Here is a 17565-nt window from a genome sequence, read left to right as displayed (position 1 = left end):
TTACAGTACTCTTTTGCCAGAATTATAGTATTTAGGCGTGATATTCAAAATATTCTGTGTCTCTTTGCTGACTCATAAAACAAATATCCCTTGAGCCTAATATGTGTTCAAAAACTCATATCATCCACATATATTGGATCAGGAGGATCAAGAAAAGTAACCAAAAATACCTAACTTTTTACACTTAGCATATTAATAAGATGATTTAGCATTTCAAAGGTTTTATTTTTACTGAATTTAAGTATACTACTCAGCATTTTTGCTGTCTATCTACGCATCACTAAAATATCTAGGCTATAAATGTTACCAGTTCTATTTTACTTTTAAAGAACTACAACTTCTTTTTATAATGGCTTGAAAGATTATTGTAAACAATTATAATATCTTTTAATAAGGTGTTAAATAAATACTTGATTTTTCAAAAAATGGCAAAGCTATGGGGAGGGGGAGGAAACGTCAACTCAGACCATGAGAGGCCTGCGTCGGGCATTTTCATGCCTTACAAGGCGCGGATTGGAAGTCTGTGTGGGGCGCCACTCCTCGCACAGACACTAGAGCAATGTGTGATTAAGTGCCTTGCTCAAGGACACAAACATACTGCCACAGCTGAGGCTTGAACTAACGACCTTCAGATCACTAGACAAACGCCTTAACCACTTGGCCACATGCCCAACACAAAGCTATGGGGAAATGGCAGGAAAGGATTATTGGGTTGTTCATTTAAAGAGCTAGCACAAACAGATTGTGGGGAAATGCCTATTCCATCTCTAGTTCTGTGATTTAAGAATATGAAGTATAATGCTCAGACCTATCTGATCTGTTTGTTGATAGCTGTGTTCATGGGATACTTCCTCATTTATGGGAACTTTTTTTGATAGGAGTATGAATACTGAAAGGAGACCTCAACTGTAACAATTGTAAAGTGAAAGATTATTAATTTATGGTTTTTGAATGGTACTGATTCTTATCATGCAGCAGAACCAGAAAATGCTGGAAATACTCAACAGTGTGTGCAGCATCAGTCTGGGAGATACAGAGATAATGCTTCAGAACAATGACATCTCAACTGTAAAAGTAAGATATAGAGGAGTGAATTAAGTTGCAGAGAAGAGGAAGGATTGAGAAACCATTTGGAATTGAGATAGAAGAGATGGCATATGTTGAAAATTGGAGCAAATGATAAACTGCTGGAAGAACTCACTGGCTCAGTCAGTATCTGTAAAGTCTACAACCCATATGAAGGAGATTTTCCAATTTCAGGTCCTCTCTCCCTATTCCCCTCACCGGTTCCTTTCCCATTGCCATCTAGGTTCATTTTTTTTCTCATTCATCCCCCAATGAGTTCTATTTGCTTATCACCCACATACCTATCCCCTTGAATCACCCTTAGAGTAATAGAGTCATAGAAAAGTACAGCACAGAAACAGGCTCTTCAGTCAATCTACTCTGAGCCAAGCCGTTTAAACTGCCTACGCCCATCAACCTGCACCAGGACCATAGTCCTCCATACTCCAACAACTCAAATACCTATTCAAGCTTCTCTTAAGTGTTGAGGGGTGGGGCTTGGGGTCTAGAACACTAGGTGTGGAGAGGCGGGGCTCGGGGTCTGGAACACCAGGTGTTGAGGGGCGGGGCTCGGTGTCTGGAACACCAGATGTCGAGGGGCGGGGCTCAGGGGTCTGGAACACCAGGTGTTGAGTGGTGGGGCTCTGGGTCTGGAACACCGGATGTCAATAGACAATAGGTGCAGGAGTAGGCCATTCAGCCTTTCGAGCCAGCACCGCCATTCACTGTGATCATGGCTGATCATCCGCAATCAGTACCCTCTTCCTGCCTTCTCCCCATATTCCTTCACTCCGCTATCTTTAAGAGCTCTATCTAACTCTTTCTTGAAAGAATCCAGAGAATTGGCCTCCACTGCCTTCTGAGGCAGAGCTTTCCACAGAACCACAACCCTCTGTGTGAAAAAGTTTTTCCTTAACTCCGTTCTAAATGGTCTACCCCTTATTCTTAAACTGTGGCCTCTGGTTCTGGACTTCCCCAACATCAGGAACATGTTTCCTGCCTCTAGCGTGTGCAATCCCTTAATAATCTTACAGGTTTCAATCATAATCTTATATGTCGAGGGGTGGGGCTCTGGGTCTGAAATAACGGGTGTCGAGGGGCGGGGCTGTGGGCCTGGAACACCAGGTGTTGAGGGGCGGGGCTCGGGGTCTGGAACACGAGGTGTCGAGGGGCGGGGCTGTGGGCCTGGAACACCAGGTGTTGAGGGGCGGGGCTCGGGGGTCTGGAACATCAGGCGTCGAGGGGCGGGGCTCGGGGGTCTGGAACATCAGGCGTCGAGGGCGGGGCTCTGGATCTGGAATAACGGATGTCGAGGGGCGGGGCTCGGGGTCTGGAACACCAGGTGTAGAGGGGCGGGGCTCGGGGTTCGCGCCCATATGGAACGGCTGGTGGTTGGGCAGATGTTCCTTGAGCACCGGATCACGTGCCACCTGTTCGATCGGGGTTGCGCTGCGATGCTGTTGGGTGAGTGTCTTTCTTATTGGTCGGCAATATTGATTAAACATAAGTAATTCATAGAATAAAACGCATTGAGTTCAAGCTATTCCTTCAGGTAACTGCCCCTGGGGTGATACATAACCTTTGAAGGGTCACAATCTCGGACACGGCCCAGGATCTCCAGTCTTTGGGCACATGGGAGGCGTTGTCCCTGTCACTCACACCGACCCTGGCGGTCTCGTCAGCCCAACGGCTGAACAAGACGATGGGGAGGAGGGTGGCGGTTTACTTTCGGTAGAGTGCTGTCAGAGGACGGAGCCTCCTTGGTCTTTTATTCAGCGAAGCTCCGTGGCCTCGGTTCAAGTTAAACATAACTTTCCGTCCAGCAAGCATCGCTACTCCGACCGAGGGAGCCCAAATTCGCGTGGAATCGAGGGTGTCGATCGAGTAGAAGGTAACATTTTTTTTCCCCGAGCCGCGTACTTTGATTGAGTACATTTAAATATTTAAAATCAAATTGAATGCCGAGTTTTAATTCTAAAATTTAGACTAAGATGACACCATATTTCCACAGTATTTTCCCCTACGAAGCTGAATATATTTTAATTATATTAAGTACATGTACAGTACGTAACGAAGATAAAATGGTACACTGTCAGTCGTCCCCTTCAAAAAGCTGGTTGAAATATGTTTAATACTTTTAAGCATTTCACAGTTACTTTCAAATTGTGTACTAACATCTTATTCTATTTTCTGCAGGATTATTGGTACAATGAAAAACATAAAATCAACATAGTCTCCATTTTACAATACAGTTCATAGTAATGCAGAAGTAATCCGGAGAGGGTAACCAAATCTACAGACTGTAGCAATGACTACTGGAACTGTGGAAGACATGGAACCTACCCATGAGGAAATACAGTTGCCAGATTTGGTATTACTTAGTGACAGTCAAAATTCACAGCCTTTTGATGCAATTTCCAGTCAGGACACTCAGCTTACTTCTGATACTGTAGACTTGACAGATGTGGAAGCAATGGAGATCGATTATGGACAGGATTATAGAAATCAGGTACTGGTGGTGCTTCTGTCTGTGATGAGAGTATATAGTCACTGTTAAGTTAGGGGAGCTGTTGAATGATAATTGCACACAGTTAAATGAGTCTGATGTGGATGAAAGGCAGAAATCAGTCCCTTTTCACAATAATCACCCACTCAACCTCTGTCACACTTTAACTCTCACTATGTTTGTTTTCTGTAGTTTATTTGCAAGAGACCATGGAAATACATGCAATATGCCTTTAACTCCATGGTTAACTGGACTAACAGGTTCATCAAATTAGATTGATACCATTGGTAAACTGTCAAATGTTTGGAAAACAGGTTCTTGTGGAATGCCTAAAATTCTGCCTGTGGATGGTGGTGAAAGAGGTGGTAATGGGACTTGCACTGTACAACTGAAGCAAGAGCTGGTTCCTCCAGATTTCAAAACATTTCAGTTAATAGTTAAATTTGCCAACTCTGTGCAAAATGACTTCACAATAGTTCTAGTTGCAACTATAATTGAAAGAAAATCCAGCTAATTTTACATCATTTACTATCCCAACATCAGTTGGGATTGCATAATATAGGTGGCTAATGAATAAATTGAAATTTCCAAAAGTGGTGCCTACAGTAATTTCATGTATACACAAGAGACTGCAGATGTTGGAAGTAACAGGTAAGGTGCTGGAGGCACTCAGTGAGTTAGGCTGCATATGTGGAGGGAAATGAATAGTTCATGTTTCGGATCTCTCACCATTCATCTGCACTGAATGACAGATGGCCAATATTCAAGGTGAAGGGAAGGGGTGGACCAAGAGCTAGCAAGTGATAGGTACATCCAGCTGAAGAGAGGAGAGGAGAAAAAATGAGAGAGATTGGGCAACAAAGGGCTGCAGATGATGGAATCTGGTAGGAAAGGACGGTGAGGCATGCAATCAGGTGTGAGGAAGTGGGGTGGGCAGGAGGGAACAGTATGGGGAGGGGACCCAGTGGAAGGAGTATGGGGTTTGTAAGGAGATGAAGGGGTGAAGAGAAATGAGTAATGGGAGCTAGAGTGTGTGTAGGAGGAAATGGGTAGATCAGGAGAGAGAAGTGGGACGGGGGAGGGGGCGGCAATGGATACCTGATGTTGGAGAATTCAGTCTTTCTGGCATTTGGTTGTAGGTTACCCCAGCAGCATATGAAGTGATGTTCCCTGAATTTGTGTTTAAACTCACCGTGGCAGAAAAGGAGGCTGAGATCAGCCATGTTGGGGTGGGAATGGGGAGGAGAATTAAGTTGGTGCAAACTGCGAGCTGCAGAAGGCTGTGGCAGATAGAGCACAGAGCGCAGGTGCTTGACAAAGCGGTTGCCTAGTCTGTGTCTGGTCTCACCAATATAAAGGTGGCCAGAGGAGATAGAAACATAGAAATCTACAGCATATTACAGGCCCTTCGGCCCACAGTGTTGTGCCAACCATGTAAACTACTCTAGAAACTGCCTAGAATTTCCCTACTGCATAGCCAGCTATTTTTCTAAGCTCCATGTACCTATCTAAGAGTCTAGCCGCCTCTACCACCTTCATTGGCAGTGCATTCCATGCACCCACCATTCTCTGTGAAAAACTTAACTCTGACTTCCCCCTTGTATCTACTTCCAAGCACCTTAGAACTGCGCCCCCTAGTGTAAGCTAATTTAGCCCTGAGAAAAAGCCCCTGGCTATCCACACAATCAATGCCTCTCATCATCTTATACACCTCTGTCAAGTCACCTCTTATCCTCTGTTGCTCCAAGGAGAAAAGACCAGGTTCGCTCAACCTATATTCATAAGGCATGCTTTCCAGTCCAGGCAACATCCTTGTAGATCTCCTCTGCGCTGTATAATATCCACATTCTTCCTGTAGTGAGGTGACCAGAACTGAACACAGTACTCCAAGTGGGGTCCAACTAAGGTCTTGTATATGTTTAACATTACCTCACTATTGAACTCAATCCAATGGTTGAGGAAGGCCAATACACCATACGCCTTCATAATAGCACTAATGTGTTTACAATACTGATGTGTGTGAATGTTTGGGGCCCTGGATGGTGGTAAGGGAGGAGTTGTAGGCATAAGTGCTCTGTCTCCTATGGTTACAGAAGAAAAGTGCCTGGAGGGGTAGGAGGGATCAGTGGACGAGGACAATTTCAAGTAATAGTTCTTAAGGCCACACTGTCCAGTAGTTCCCCCAGTTTAGTCTGATCCTTGCCACAGGACAGCATACAGTGACCAATTCCTACATCTTTGGACTGTGGGGGTTGAGGGGGTGGGCCTGCACAGTCGAAAGAGAACATGCAGGCTTCTTGTGGGCAGTGGTGGGATTGAAGGAAGGTACCTGATGAGAATCTGATGCACACTGAGTAGCCTGTATTGCTACACAGCAAGAGCTGGAAAATGGAAGGTTTGAGCAGGTCCTCCTTTGGCTGTTAATTAATGATGGACAAATGGTCTTTTTCTATGTGAAGAGTTTTTCTAAACCAATGAAATATCTGTACTCCTTCAATTTGGCTTCATTGTGACGCTATTTATTTATTCTTTGTTTTGTGACTGCCTGTAAGGGGACAAATTGCAAGGCTGTGTGGAGTGTACATACTTTGATAGTAGAAGGTACTTTGAACTTTTAATTAGAGTTACAGAGCAGATCAGGTCCTCTGCCCAATGAGCTGTGCTGCCCGGCAACCCCTGATTTGGCTCTGGCCTAGTCACCAGACAGTTTGTAGTGGCCAGTTGATATACTAACTGGTGCGTCTTTGGACTGTTGGTGGAGACCAGAGCACCAAGGGGAAGCTCACACACTCACAGGAGAGACGTACAAATGTCATTTAGAGGACGCTGGAGTTGGGTTCTGGGCTCTGATGCCCCGAGCTGTGGTGGTGTCATGCCAGCTGTTACGCTACCATGGCTTACTTGAAGCATTGCTTTCAGCTGTCAGCGTCCCAGGCACTGCAATTCCCTCCCACTACCCCTCCACCTCTTTACTGCTTAATCCCCATTTAGGATGTCGCTTAAACCCAATTTGCCCTCAATTTTGAATGGTGAACAATCAGCTTTTTATTTGACAGCATTCCTCTCAAGCACCATGGGTCATTGCTCCTTCAGGTGGGCGCCATGGTGGAGTGATGGTTACACAGCGCTGTTGCAGCTCTGGGTGTCAGAGTTCAGTTCCAATATCATCTGTAAGATTGTAAGGAGTCTCTGTGCGTCCTCCCTGTGGAGTGTGTGGGTTTTCTCTGCTTGCCGGCTTTCCTCCCACAATCCGGGCCGTGTTGGTTGGTTGTTGTGGATTGTCCCATGATTGGGGTGGGGTTGAGTTGGGGGTTGCTGGGTGGCTCGACTCAAGGGGCTTATTCCACGCTATATCTCAATAAGCAATAAATAATAATAAAGTATGTGATATAAACCAGTTGTTGATGTGGTGAAGGATCAAGTGCTCCTCCAGACCTGATAGGTTAGAGCTTGAAGGGATATGGGGAGAAGGCAGGAGATTGAGTCTGAGAGTGAATTGGATCAGCTGTGACAAAATAGTGGAAAAGACTCGATGGGCCAAATGGCCTAATTCTGCTGCTATATCTTATGGTCTTAAAACATGAAAAAAGTAGCAATTTTAGATTTTAACCTCTGAAGTGTCGGCCTGTGTTTGAAACACAACTAAGTTCATTAATGCTGTGACATATTATACTCCAAAACAATTGACTCCTGTGGCAAATACTCAGTGACTTTGAAAAAAGACACTCCACTTGTATGAAATGCCCTAACTCAGGAATTTGTGACAGGACAGGAATTTCAGATGATTCATGGTTACCAAACTTTTTTCACTGCATTTCATTGATGAAATAAATGGTGGAAATTTCAACCCTACATTTCCATTTTAATTAATGGTTCAAAACTTGTTTGAACAATAGAGTGGATTATGGTTAATTGGGCCATTTGTTAATCAGGGCAGGCGCTTCTTTGGGTATATACCCAGGATTTCCTTTGTTTATTTCGGACTCTGTATCACTTAATTGGGATAGGAGAATTTTGCCGAACAGTTTTGAGCTAGTGTCAATTGTGTGCCCTTGCGTGGCCATTAGACACTACATTGTGCTTAGAGCGAACTGTTTTTAAATTGCACCAGTTGCATGTGTTTGTGTTCAAAAAGAAGTAATTTTTGTCATTGATAGTTGGTGAGAAATAAGCAGTAAGACAATTCAGAACTCTTCTGTTCACTGTGGCGTCAAGTATTCAGGCTTGGAGGTGCAAGAAATGGCTGGGAGTGAAAATGAAATTATTTCACTACTTCAAGTTAGGAACTATGTAGAATTTGAAGACATCAACAATCATCTGGAATGTCAGAATGAAAATAAAGATTGGGAGGATGTTGAAAGCATTGTAGGAAGGGACTCCATTGTCTGCGCTAGGTGTCTGTGCTGATTCTGTTCATTTATATTCAATCAAAAAACATGGCAGTGTACACTGGATGGATTCCTCCATCAGGAGCTAATACTCAGTTTTATAGTACTGTTGTAGTAGAGGCAATATTCTAATTTGTTCTGTATTTCATTTAATTACATATATTGTTACTCAGTTGAGTAGTTTGTCCTTTTTATACCTTTTTAACTATCACCATGAAACTTCAGCTAATTGGGGCAGCTACTTAATTAAGCCCAAATGTGCTGGTCCTGATGTGTCCTGATCAATGAATCCACTGCATTTACATAGTAATGTAAGAAAAGCCAAGGGCCAGATCACAGAAACAAAATTAGACCATTTGATTCCTTTAGTTTGTCAGAACAGTGTTTGTATACTAATTAGTCTTCATACTCATTAACACCCTTGAGTAGAAATAACCAACTGTGTTTAAAACGTTCTCTTTAAAGTGACATATTTTCAAAAGCAGAAACTTCTGGTTTGTCACTGCTTTATGTGGAGAAGAGGCTTTTGTCAATAGCATGAATATGCTAGCTCTTAGTTAGGTTCAATATTAATATGAAAAGGGACTGTTGAGCTGGAGAAAGTCACAAGGAAAGAAAGTATAAAGTCAGCAAGTAGAAACCTGACGGCTGTGTTGGCCTTTATGATCGAAAAGACATGGCAACAAGAGTGTAAGGGAGTGCGTGTAAAAAAAAAAAGGAATTGACAGAAATACATTGATCAGTAATGTAGCCTGAGAGTTTGAATTCGGCAATGTTAGGTGCTCAGAAATGGGCTCCACTGCTAATAGTTAATTAGTGATGTCAAAGCTTGTATGAATGCCAGCAGTTCTTTGGGATATGAAAGGAAACCAGAACACTGGGGGGCGGGGGGGGGGGTGGTGGAGGGGTGGAGGGGTATCCATGTATTGATACAGAGAACTTACAAACTTCACACAGACAGAACTGGAGGTCAGGATATAACCCAGGTCACTGAAATTGTGAGACAGCAATACTACTAACAGCTGTGCCCCATGCCACTCAAGTAGTCTGAAAACACAGGTAGTCCAAGGGAGAAGATAATTGAAGAGAGAGATTCTGAAGCAATGGAAGTTAATAATTTATGGAAAATGATCTAATTAGGCATGGAATGTTGATAAGGAAGTGAGCAAGGGTTTACCATCCAGGAACCCCAAAGTCGATAGAATGGCAGGGAAAGGAAACCATTGTTGGTGATGCTTTAACTGTTAACAACATTGTAATCCCATTGAACCATAAATTGGGCAAAGGTGGAAGAGGCATATTCCATGATGATCACATCAATAACCACAGAATTGTTGACCGACAATAATTCACAGCAGTCATAGTAACCCAATGTAATTTCTGTGCTAGAATAGATGCTTGATTACAGTTATTACAACATATCCAGCCAGATATTGGTGAATTTGTGGAATTCATTGCCACAGGCAGCTGTGGAGGCTAAGTCATTTGGTATACTTAAAGTAGAGGTTTATTGGTTCTTGATTAGTCAGGGCATCAAAAGTTATGGGGAGAAGGCAATAGAATGGAGTTGAGAGGGATAATAATCAGCTATATTAGAAAGGCAGTGCAGACTCGATGAGCAGAATGGCGCGATTGTCTTATTTGATAATAGGTTTGGATTTTGCTGACATGAAAACTTACAAGGACAAATGGTAAGGTGTGATAATGCCACTTTAAAGGTGGTAATATTAACAATATTAACACTAAAATGTGAAATGGAGTAGTCAGAAAATTATTAAGAAAGGCAATCACGCAGTATGTTGAGGCCAAGAAGAGTTTAGGGAGGGTGTCTGGGGAGATTAGAAAGAAACTGGAGAAAGATCAGATTCAAAGCTAGACAGACAGGGGTGAGTGCAGGTTGGTTTAGTGATCATGAGGGAGGTAGCAGAAACTTGTGACTAGGGAATATTTATCTCAGTAAAGTCTTTCATCAGTTGTTTGTTGATGGCAAGGCAATAGAAAAATTCACGAAGGAAGTTTTAAGGGGAAAAAAGGCATCAGTCACTATTGTTCATCGAGATGATGTGATTTTGACAGATACAACTATGCTACTGCATATTTTTTAATGTTTTTAATGATGGGAAACTATGAAAAATAATGCAATCTGTGAAATATTCATTTCTGACACTTATGTCAAACTATTAGATTATGTTTCAAGTATCAAAATTGATAATTATTATTAACTCACTGTATGTAAAGAAGTCACTGAACCCACATTTGTGTTGGTGTCTGCAAAAATCATTTTCTCTAAAATCCTATCTAATGTTCCCTACATTTCAATATTATGGCATCAAAATGATTAAAACTATGTATAAGAACAGTGGTTTTGGCCCTCATTTTTACCATTATTTCTGAAGTATTTTTGATTTGAAATGTAACAGATGTAACAGAGCACCTAACAGTCAAAGACCATCCGTTCTATTTATCCGGGGAATTCTCCTCCATAATCCTGACTGCAGGTTACATACCACCAGCAGCCAACTATAATGAAGCATTTGAGATACTGCATGATGCCATCTCTAAACAAGAAACAGGCCATCTGGACGCATTTTAAATCATGGTCAGGGACTTCAACCAGGTTTGTTTGAAGAAAACCCTGCCCAATTACGTCAGCATATAACCTGTAGTACCAGAGGTCCTAATACATGAGACCACTGTAATACTAAGATAAGGAATGCTTACCATTCCATGCTTAGGCCGCATTTCAGTAAATCAGATCACTTGGCTGTCCTTCACCTTCCTGTATACAGGCAGAGGCTAAAGAACAAAGCTTCAGAGATGAGGACAAAAATGAGGTGGTTGCAGGAGGTGGAGGGGTGGCTACAGTATTCCTTCAGGTTAGTGGACTGGGCCATGTTCAAGGTCACGTTTGTGGATCTGAATGAACGCACTATGGTTGTCATGAACTTTATTAAAACAGTTGTAGATGGGGTGTGTCCCCACAAAGTCATTCAGAGTCTCCACAACCAGAAGCCCTGGATTAACCATGAGTTTCACAGTCTGCTGAGGACCAAGTCAGAGGCATTCAAGTCTGGCGATCAAGAAAGTTATAAGAGGTCCAGGTATGATCTCCAGAAAGTCATCTCATGGGCAAACTGGCAGTTTTGGACTTCACTTGAATCAGCGAGGGATGCTCAACTGTTATGACAGGGATTGAATGATATCACCTCTTATCAAGTTAAATCAAGCGACATAGGCGACAACAGAGCTTCACTTCCAGATGAGCTCAATGCCTCTATGCTCACTTTGACTGTGAAAGAATGGAGGAACTATCACTAACTCTCGCAGCCTCTGTGATTTCAGTCTCTGAGACTGACATGCAAGCAGCCTTCAGGAATGTGAACACATGAGAAGTATCTGGTGCAGACAGGGTACCTGACCAAGTACCAAAAACTTGCGCTGATCAACTGGCTGGAGTGTTCACTGAGATCTTTAACCTCTCACTAAAGCATTCTGAGGTACTCACCTGTTTCAAGTGCACATCCAATAGCAGTTATATCCACAGGGAAGTGTTTTGAGAGCTTAGTGATGAAATACATCAACTCCTGCCTGAGAAGCGACTTGGGTCCACTCTAATTTGTCTACTTGAATAACAGGTTCCATGCTCTTTATGAACTGCAGCTCAGCACTCAATACCATCATTCCCTCAAAACTAATCAATAGGTTCCAAGACCCTGGTCTCAATACCTCCTTGTGCAATTAGATCCTCGATTTCCTCACCTGCAAACCCCATTCATTTCAGTTTGGCAACATCTCCTCCACAATCTCCATCAGGACAGGTGACCTATGAGGCTGTGTGCTTAACATCCTGCTCTACTGGCTTTACACTTATGACTGTGTTGCTAAGCATATCTTCAATGCTGAAGACACCACTGTTGTAGGCCCTATCAAAGGTAGTGATGAATCAACATATTGTAGGGAGATTGAAAATCTGGCTAAATGGTGCCACAGCAACAACCTGTTACTCAATGTTATCAAGACCAAGGAGTTGATTATTGACTTCAGAAGAAGAAACTGGAGCCAGTTCTTATCGGAGGATCAGAGGTAGTGAGGGTCAGCATCTTTAAATTGCTTGATGTTATCATTTTGGAGGACCTGGCCTGGGCCCAGCACCTAAGTGCAATTATGAAGAAAGCACGGCAGTGCTTCTTCCTTAGGAGTTTGTGAAAATTTGCTATAACATCTAAGACTTTGATAAACTTCTATAGATGTGTAGTAAAGAGTATATTGACTAGCTGCATCACAGCCTGGTATGAAAACACCAATGCCCTTGAATGGAAAATCCTACTAAAATTAGTGAAATGTTCCTGTTGTACAGAATATTTATTATAAATGACTATAAATTGCACACTTAGAAACGTAAAGATTTTTACTCTTCATGTATGTGAAGGATGTAAGTAATAAAGTCAATTCAATTCACAACCTATGGACTTACTTTCAAGGCCTCTTCATCTCATGTTTTCATTATTTATTGCTTATTTATTATTATTATTTGTTTATTTTTTATTTGCACAATTGTTATCTTTCAACACTGGTTGAATACCCAAGTTAGTGAAGTCTTTGATTATGTTATGGTTATTATTCTATTATGGATTTATTGAATATATTCGCAAGAAGGTGAATCTCAGGGTTGTATATACTGACATATATGTACTTCCATATTAAATTTACTTTGAACTTTGATTTAATTTTATTAGTTGCCATTTTGACAACATTTTAAAATCTATTTTGGGGAAACTAGGTATATTTTAAACTTAGATGGAAATATGACTTTATCTTTGATAAGGCATAGAAATAGAACAAATTGTAAGAACATAAATAATCTTTATGTTTAATTGCTTTCAGATTTTTGAGGTTTACCAAGCTAGTACATTACAGGACAGATAGAAAACAACTCAACAACTCACAAAATGAACGTTGAGATTTTACAGTCCTTTGGCCAATATTTAATCAATTTTAGATTTTTCTATTAATTGAAATAGTTCAGTATGAAAGTGCATGATGTACAAAACAATTCAGAAGACCACTGATGAAGTGCACAGATAAAGACATCTGGCAGAAAGAGCCAAAAAACTGAATGGATAGGAGGGAACAAACCTTCAGCAAAGAAAAGGCAGGAATTTAGGGATGTTCCTCAGACTGGCCAAAAGAAGAGAGTGTATTATTCGATAGCCACAAAAAAATCATATCAAAGCATTGAATAAAGTGCAAAAAATAATAAGGATGATACTGTCGAACTGATTTATATGAAGTTAGGGTTTTCTTTTCGTCCACTGGGAAGGAGATAGCTGAGATGTGATTTATACTTTATACTTTGTAAAGAGATAAACAATTATGGAAAAAGTTCAATAGAGTTATGAAAATAAATGGAAAGAATTTCTGTGATGATGAGGAAGACGGAACCAAACTACATCTAGATGTTAGTAGGATTAGAGAATAGAAAGATAAGCGACATAAAAGTCACTTATGAAAAGTATAAGTTGTTCATTTTGATCAGAAGAATAAAGGAACCAGTTATTTTTTGGAGAGAGAAAATGCTTTCTATCAAAGATATCTCAGAACACTTATATCTATCACTTATTTAAGTACTAACAGAAATTGATAAAGCCACAAAGACTTCAAAGAAAATAGCAGTACTCTGTTATAGAAAAACAGAAACCAAAAGCAGGCAGTTAATTTTCATTAGAGGCCATTCAATATATTGGGAATCGTTCTGATCTCCATATCTCAACAAGATATTATTAAGTTTAAAAGTGCAAAAAAATTAGTGTATTTCTAGAATTGGGAGGATTATCATGAATCCATTATTGTTCAACTGTCTGATTAAATTTTGCTCTGAGCACTACTAAATAATTGTACCAGTGAGTATAGTTATCTAATACTGCTACTCATAGTTCAACCATGCAGTTGTATTATTTTACATTAACTACTGTGTTAATTTTTTATTTTTCATACTTTCAGCTTTTTAAAATTTAAAATATTAAAACTGATCAACAGCAATAGTGATCCTATAATTTCATTAAATAGTCTTACTGAAGTCTTTTTAACTGTATGCCAAGATAATCCATTTGAGAGCTTATAATTCCCTTGTTAAGCTTTGCTTTCAGAACATAATTAGATACACTGATAACCATGACATCTTGACGTACTGTTGGCGTGTTCTGAATTTTGTATTTAGTTGAGTTCCACAGATTGTAAACATATCAACAGAAGTAGTATGGGTACAGATACAACGGTGGGAATTTTCAACTCAGGAGTTTGTCATGTAGGGCTTATTGTGGCTTGGAATGGTTTTGAGAATTACTGAAACGTAAGATTTTTGATGGATTTTCTCTATGCAAGGTCTGCTTGGTTGAAAGTAATTTTACTATACTGTAGGTTTTCACACTTTTCTGTAGTCTCAGATACTGTAGTAAGCTTCAGTTTATCATATTAGCTGTTGAACCACACCATGTCTCCATGGATTTGCACAACGCTGCACACTTGCCCTAATGCCTGTGTTGATCATACTTGAGGTCTGCACTATTCCCAATAGTGGTGCTGCCTATCCGTGTTGCCTAAGAGAATTGAAGATTTTGACATGATGGAGATTGAAGTGGCCTATATGGTCAAGAGTCAAGTTTATTTATCACATATGCATTGAAAAATACAGTGAAATGTGTTGTTTGCGGCAACAACCATCACACCTGACAATGTGCTGGGGGTAGCCCATAAGTCTTGACACACATTCCAGTACCAACATAGCTTGCCCACAATGGTCAATGCAAGAGGAAACATTGCACCTGTTGTAATGGGTTGGGGGGCATTTTGTCCTTGGTATGTGAGGAAATGTTCACTAGCATTTCAGTTTGAAGCACCATTTGCCATGTTTGGTTACTTGTAAATTACCAAGGTAAAGGTACCTCGTTCACACCTGCATGTATGCTAAGTCGATTAAGCCTCATTGTGCTGAATTTAGTGCATTGATAACACACTGTGTGAGCATTGGTAGTGGGTGGAGGTTGTGGAAAGGATGGAACTAGTATGGCAAATTCCTTACTTAATTCCTTCATACAGACAATGGGCTGAATTGCGCTGATCGGGCTGCACTTCTTGGATACTGAACTGAATTGCACTCATTGATTCTGGTTCACAAAGCCAGACATGCATTGTTGGTGAGGTAAACCAGGCAGAATGAGGGAGTGAAGGAGGCATTTGGCATGCTTACCTTCAGCAGTAATGACATTGAGTACATGAGCTAGAATATCATGCTACAACCCTAACAAGACATTTGTGTGACTGTGGTTTAAGTATTGTGAACTGTTTTGGTCACCCAGCTATAGGAAGGCTGTCACTAAGCTGGAAAGGGTGCAGAAAAGATTCACTAGATTATTTCCAGAACTGCAGGGTTTGAGTTATAAGGAGACACTGGACAAGCTGGGGCTTTTTTACTACACCCTAGGAAGCTGAGGGGTGACCTTATAGAGGTATATAAAATTATGAGGAGCATAGGTAAGATGAATAGTTACAGACTTTTTCCCCAAAGTTTAAACTCGAGAGTATAGATTTAAGGTGGAAATGGACTAGTAGGACTAGCTTTGACAGGCAGCTTGGTTGTTCCTTCACCTACCTGTCACCCCTCCTATCCTGGATATTGCATGTGAGTTCTTGACCCACCCCTTCCCCTCACCTCTCCCCTTTTATCCTTCATGGCAAATGAAGGATCTCGTCTGTCCTTTTCCCTCCACAGATGCTGTGTAACCTGCTGAGTTCTTTTTGTCTCTCCTCTGTAGTTTCTTATGTCTGTCTGACTCGTTGCTGGCTCTGAGCCTTCTTGCCACAGTGCTGTTTCTGAATCTAAGGCCTCACATGGTGCAACCTAGTCACACAAGTGTGCAGGATAAATCAGAATCAGAACCAGCTTTATTATCACCGGCATGTGACGTGGAATTTGTTAACTTAGCAGCAGCAGTTCAATGCAATACATGACATAGAAGAGAAAAAAAAAGTAAATCTTGTTCAGTATACTTTATACAGTATACGTATATTGATAGATTAAAAATCATGCAAAAACAGAAAAACTATATATTTAAAAAAAAAAAGTGGGGTAGTGTCCAAGGGTTCAATGTCCATTTAGGAATTGGGTGGCAGAGGGGAAGAAGCTGTTCCTGAATTGCTGAGTGTTTGCTTTAAAGCCACATGCATGAAGTTAGAACGTAGAACATTACAGCATAGTATAGACCCTTCAGCCTATCATGTTGTGCCAACCTTCATACCTGCTCTGAGATCAATCTAACCCTTCCCACATAGCCCTCCCTTTCCCTATCATCCATGTGCCTATCTAATAGCGTCTTAAATATTGCCAATGTATCTGCCTCTACCATCACCCCTGGCAGTGCATTCCACACACTGACCATGCTCTGGTTAAAAATCATTTCTAACAACCCTGCCCATTTTCCTCCAATCACCTTAAAATTGTGCCCCCTTGTTTAAACCATTTCTGCCCCAGGAAAAAGTCTCTAGCAGCTGACTTGATCTATACCTCTTGTACATCTCTTAGCAAACCACCTCTGATCCTCCTTTGCTCTTAAGAGAAAAGTCCTAGCTCGCTCAGTCAGCCCTTATAAGACATGCTCTCTGATCCAGACAGAATCCTGGTAAATCTCCTCTGCACGCTCTCTAAAGCTTTGACACCCTTTCTATTATGAGGCTACCAGAATTGAAGACAATATTCCAAGTGTGCTCTAACCAGGATTTTATAGAGCTGCAACATTACCTTGTGGCTCTTGAACTCAAATTGTTGAGAGAAAAATTTACAAATAGCAAATCTGCTCTTTTGTGTTTCCGCAGTTTTAGAAGTATTAAATATTACTAAAGATAAACTAAAACAAATTTTTGAAATTATGAAAGTCACTTGAAGCACAAAAAGTTCAACTAAACTCAAGCAGATTAATTTAACTGGGATTTTTTTATTTGTGAATCACATGCTCCTTTTTACACAGTAGAGTCCAAAAAACAGAGAATTGTAAAGCATGAAAAACTAGAAATGTTAAAAACTGAAATATCAGCAATTCAAAATTGTTCATCCCACTTTGCTCAGTACTTAGTTGAACCACCTCTTGCAGCTACTACAGCCATTAGTCTTGGATAAGTCTCTTATTAGCTTTGCACAATGTAATGGAGCAATGTTTGCCCATTTCTCCTTGCAAAATTGCTCAAGCTGTGCCAGTTAGTTGGGGAGTGGCAGTGAACTGCAATCTTGAAGTCTGGCCAGACATGTTCAATCAGGTTAAGGTCAGGACTGATTGGTCCACTCAAAGACATCAATTTGAAGCCACTCTGTGGTTGCTCTGGCAGTGTGCTTTGGGTTGTCGTACTGCTGAAAGATGAACTTCCACCCCAGTTTAAGTTTTCTGGCACAGACTAGCAGGTTTTTATCCAAGATTGCTCTATATTTAGCAGCATTCATCTTCCCATCAGTCCTGACAAGATTTCCAATCCCTGCTTCTGAAAAGCATTGCCATAGCATGATACTACCTCTACCATACTGTATTGCAGGGATGGTGCTACCTGGTTAATGTACAGTTA

General features: G+C 41.0%; 1 protein-coding gene across 5 annotated transcripts in view; it reads left to right on the top strand.

The window, feature by feature from the left end:
- The first annotated feature begins 2440 nt into the window (after positions 1-2440).
- tesmin (testis expressed metallothionein like protein) overlaps positions 2441-17565 on the top strand; it is a 148670-nt gene continuing 133545 nt past the window's right edge. For 2 of the 5 annotated variants that reach the window (XM_072272419.1, XM_072272416.1), the window contains exons 1-2: positions 2715-2956; positions 3262-3574. In XM_072272419.1, the coding sequence (XP_072128520.1) occupies positions 3374-3574 (201 nt within the window). In that variant the 5' untranslated portion in view covers positions 2715-2956; positions 3262-3373. Of the gene's footprint in view, positions 2530-2714; positions 2957-3261; positions 3575-17565 lie in introns of those variants that run through there. The other 3 variants (XM_072272417.1, XM_072272421.1, XM_072272420.1) reach the window with 3 other exon arrangements.

The sequence above is a fragment of the Mobula birostris genome, chromosome 11 (genome assembly GCF_030028105.1).
Source record: "Mobula birostris isolate sMobBir1 chromosome 11, sMobBir1.hap1, whole genome shotgun sequence".
Lineage (NCBI taxonomy): Eukaryota > Metazoa > Chordata > Chondrichthyes > Myliobatiformes > Myliobatidae > Mobula > Mobula birostris.
The sequence above is the reverse complement of the archived record's forward strand: the minus strand, read 5'-3'. Positions and strand labels throughout refer to the sequence as shown.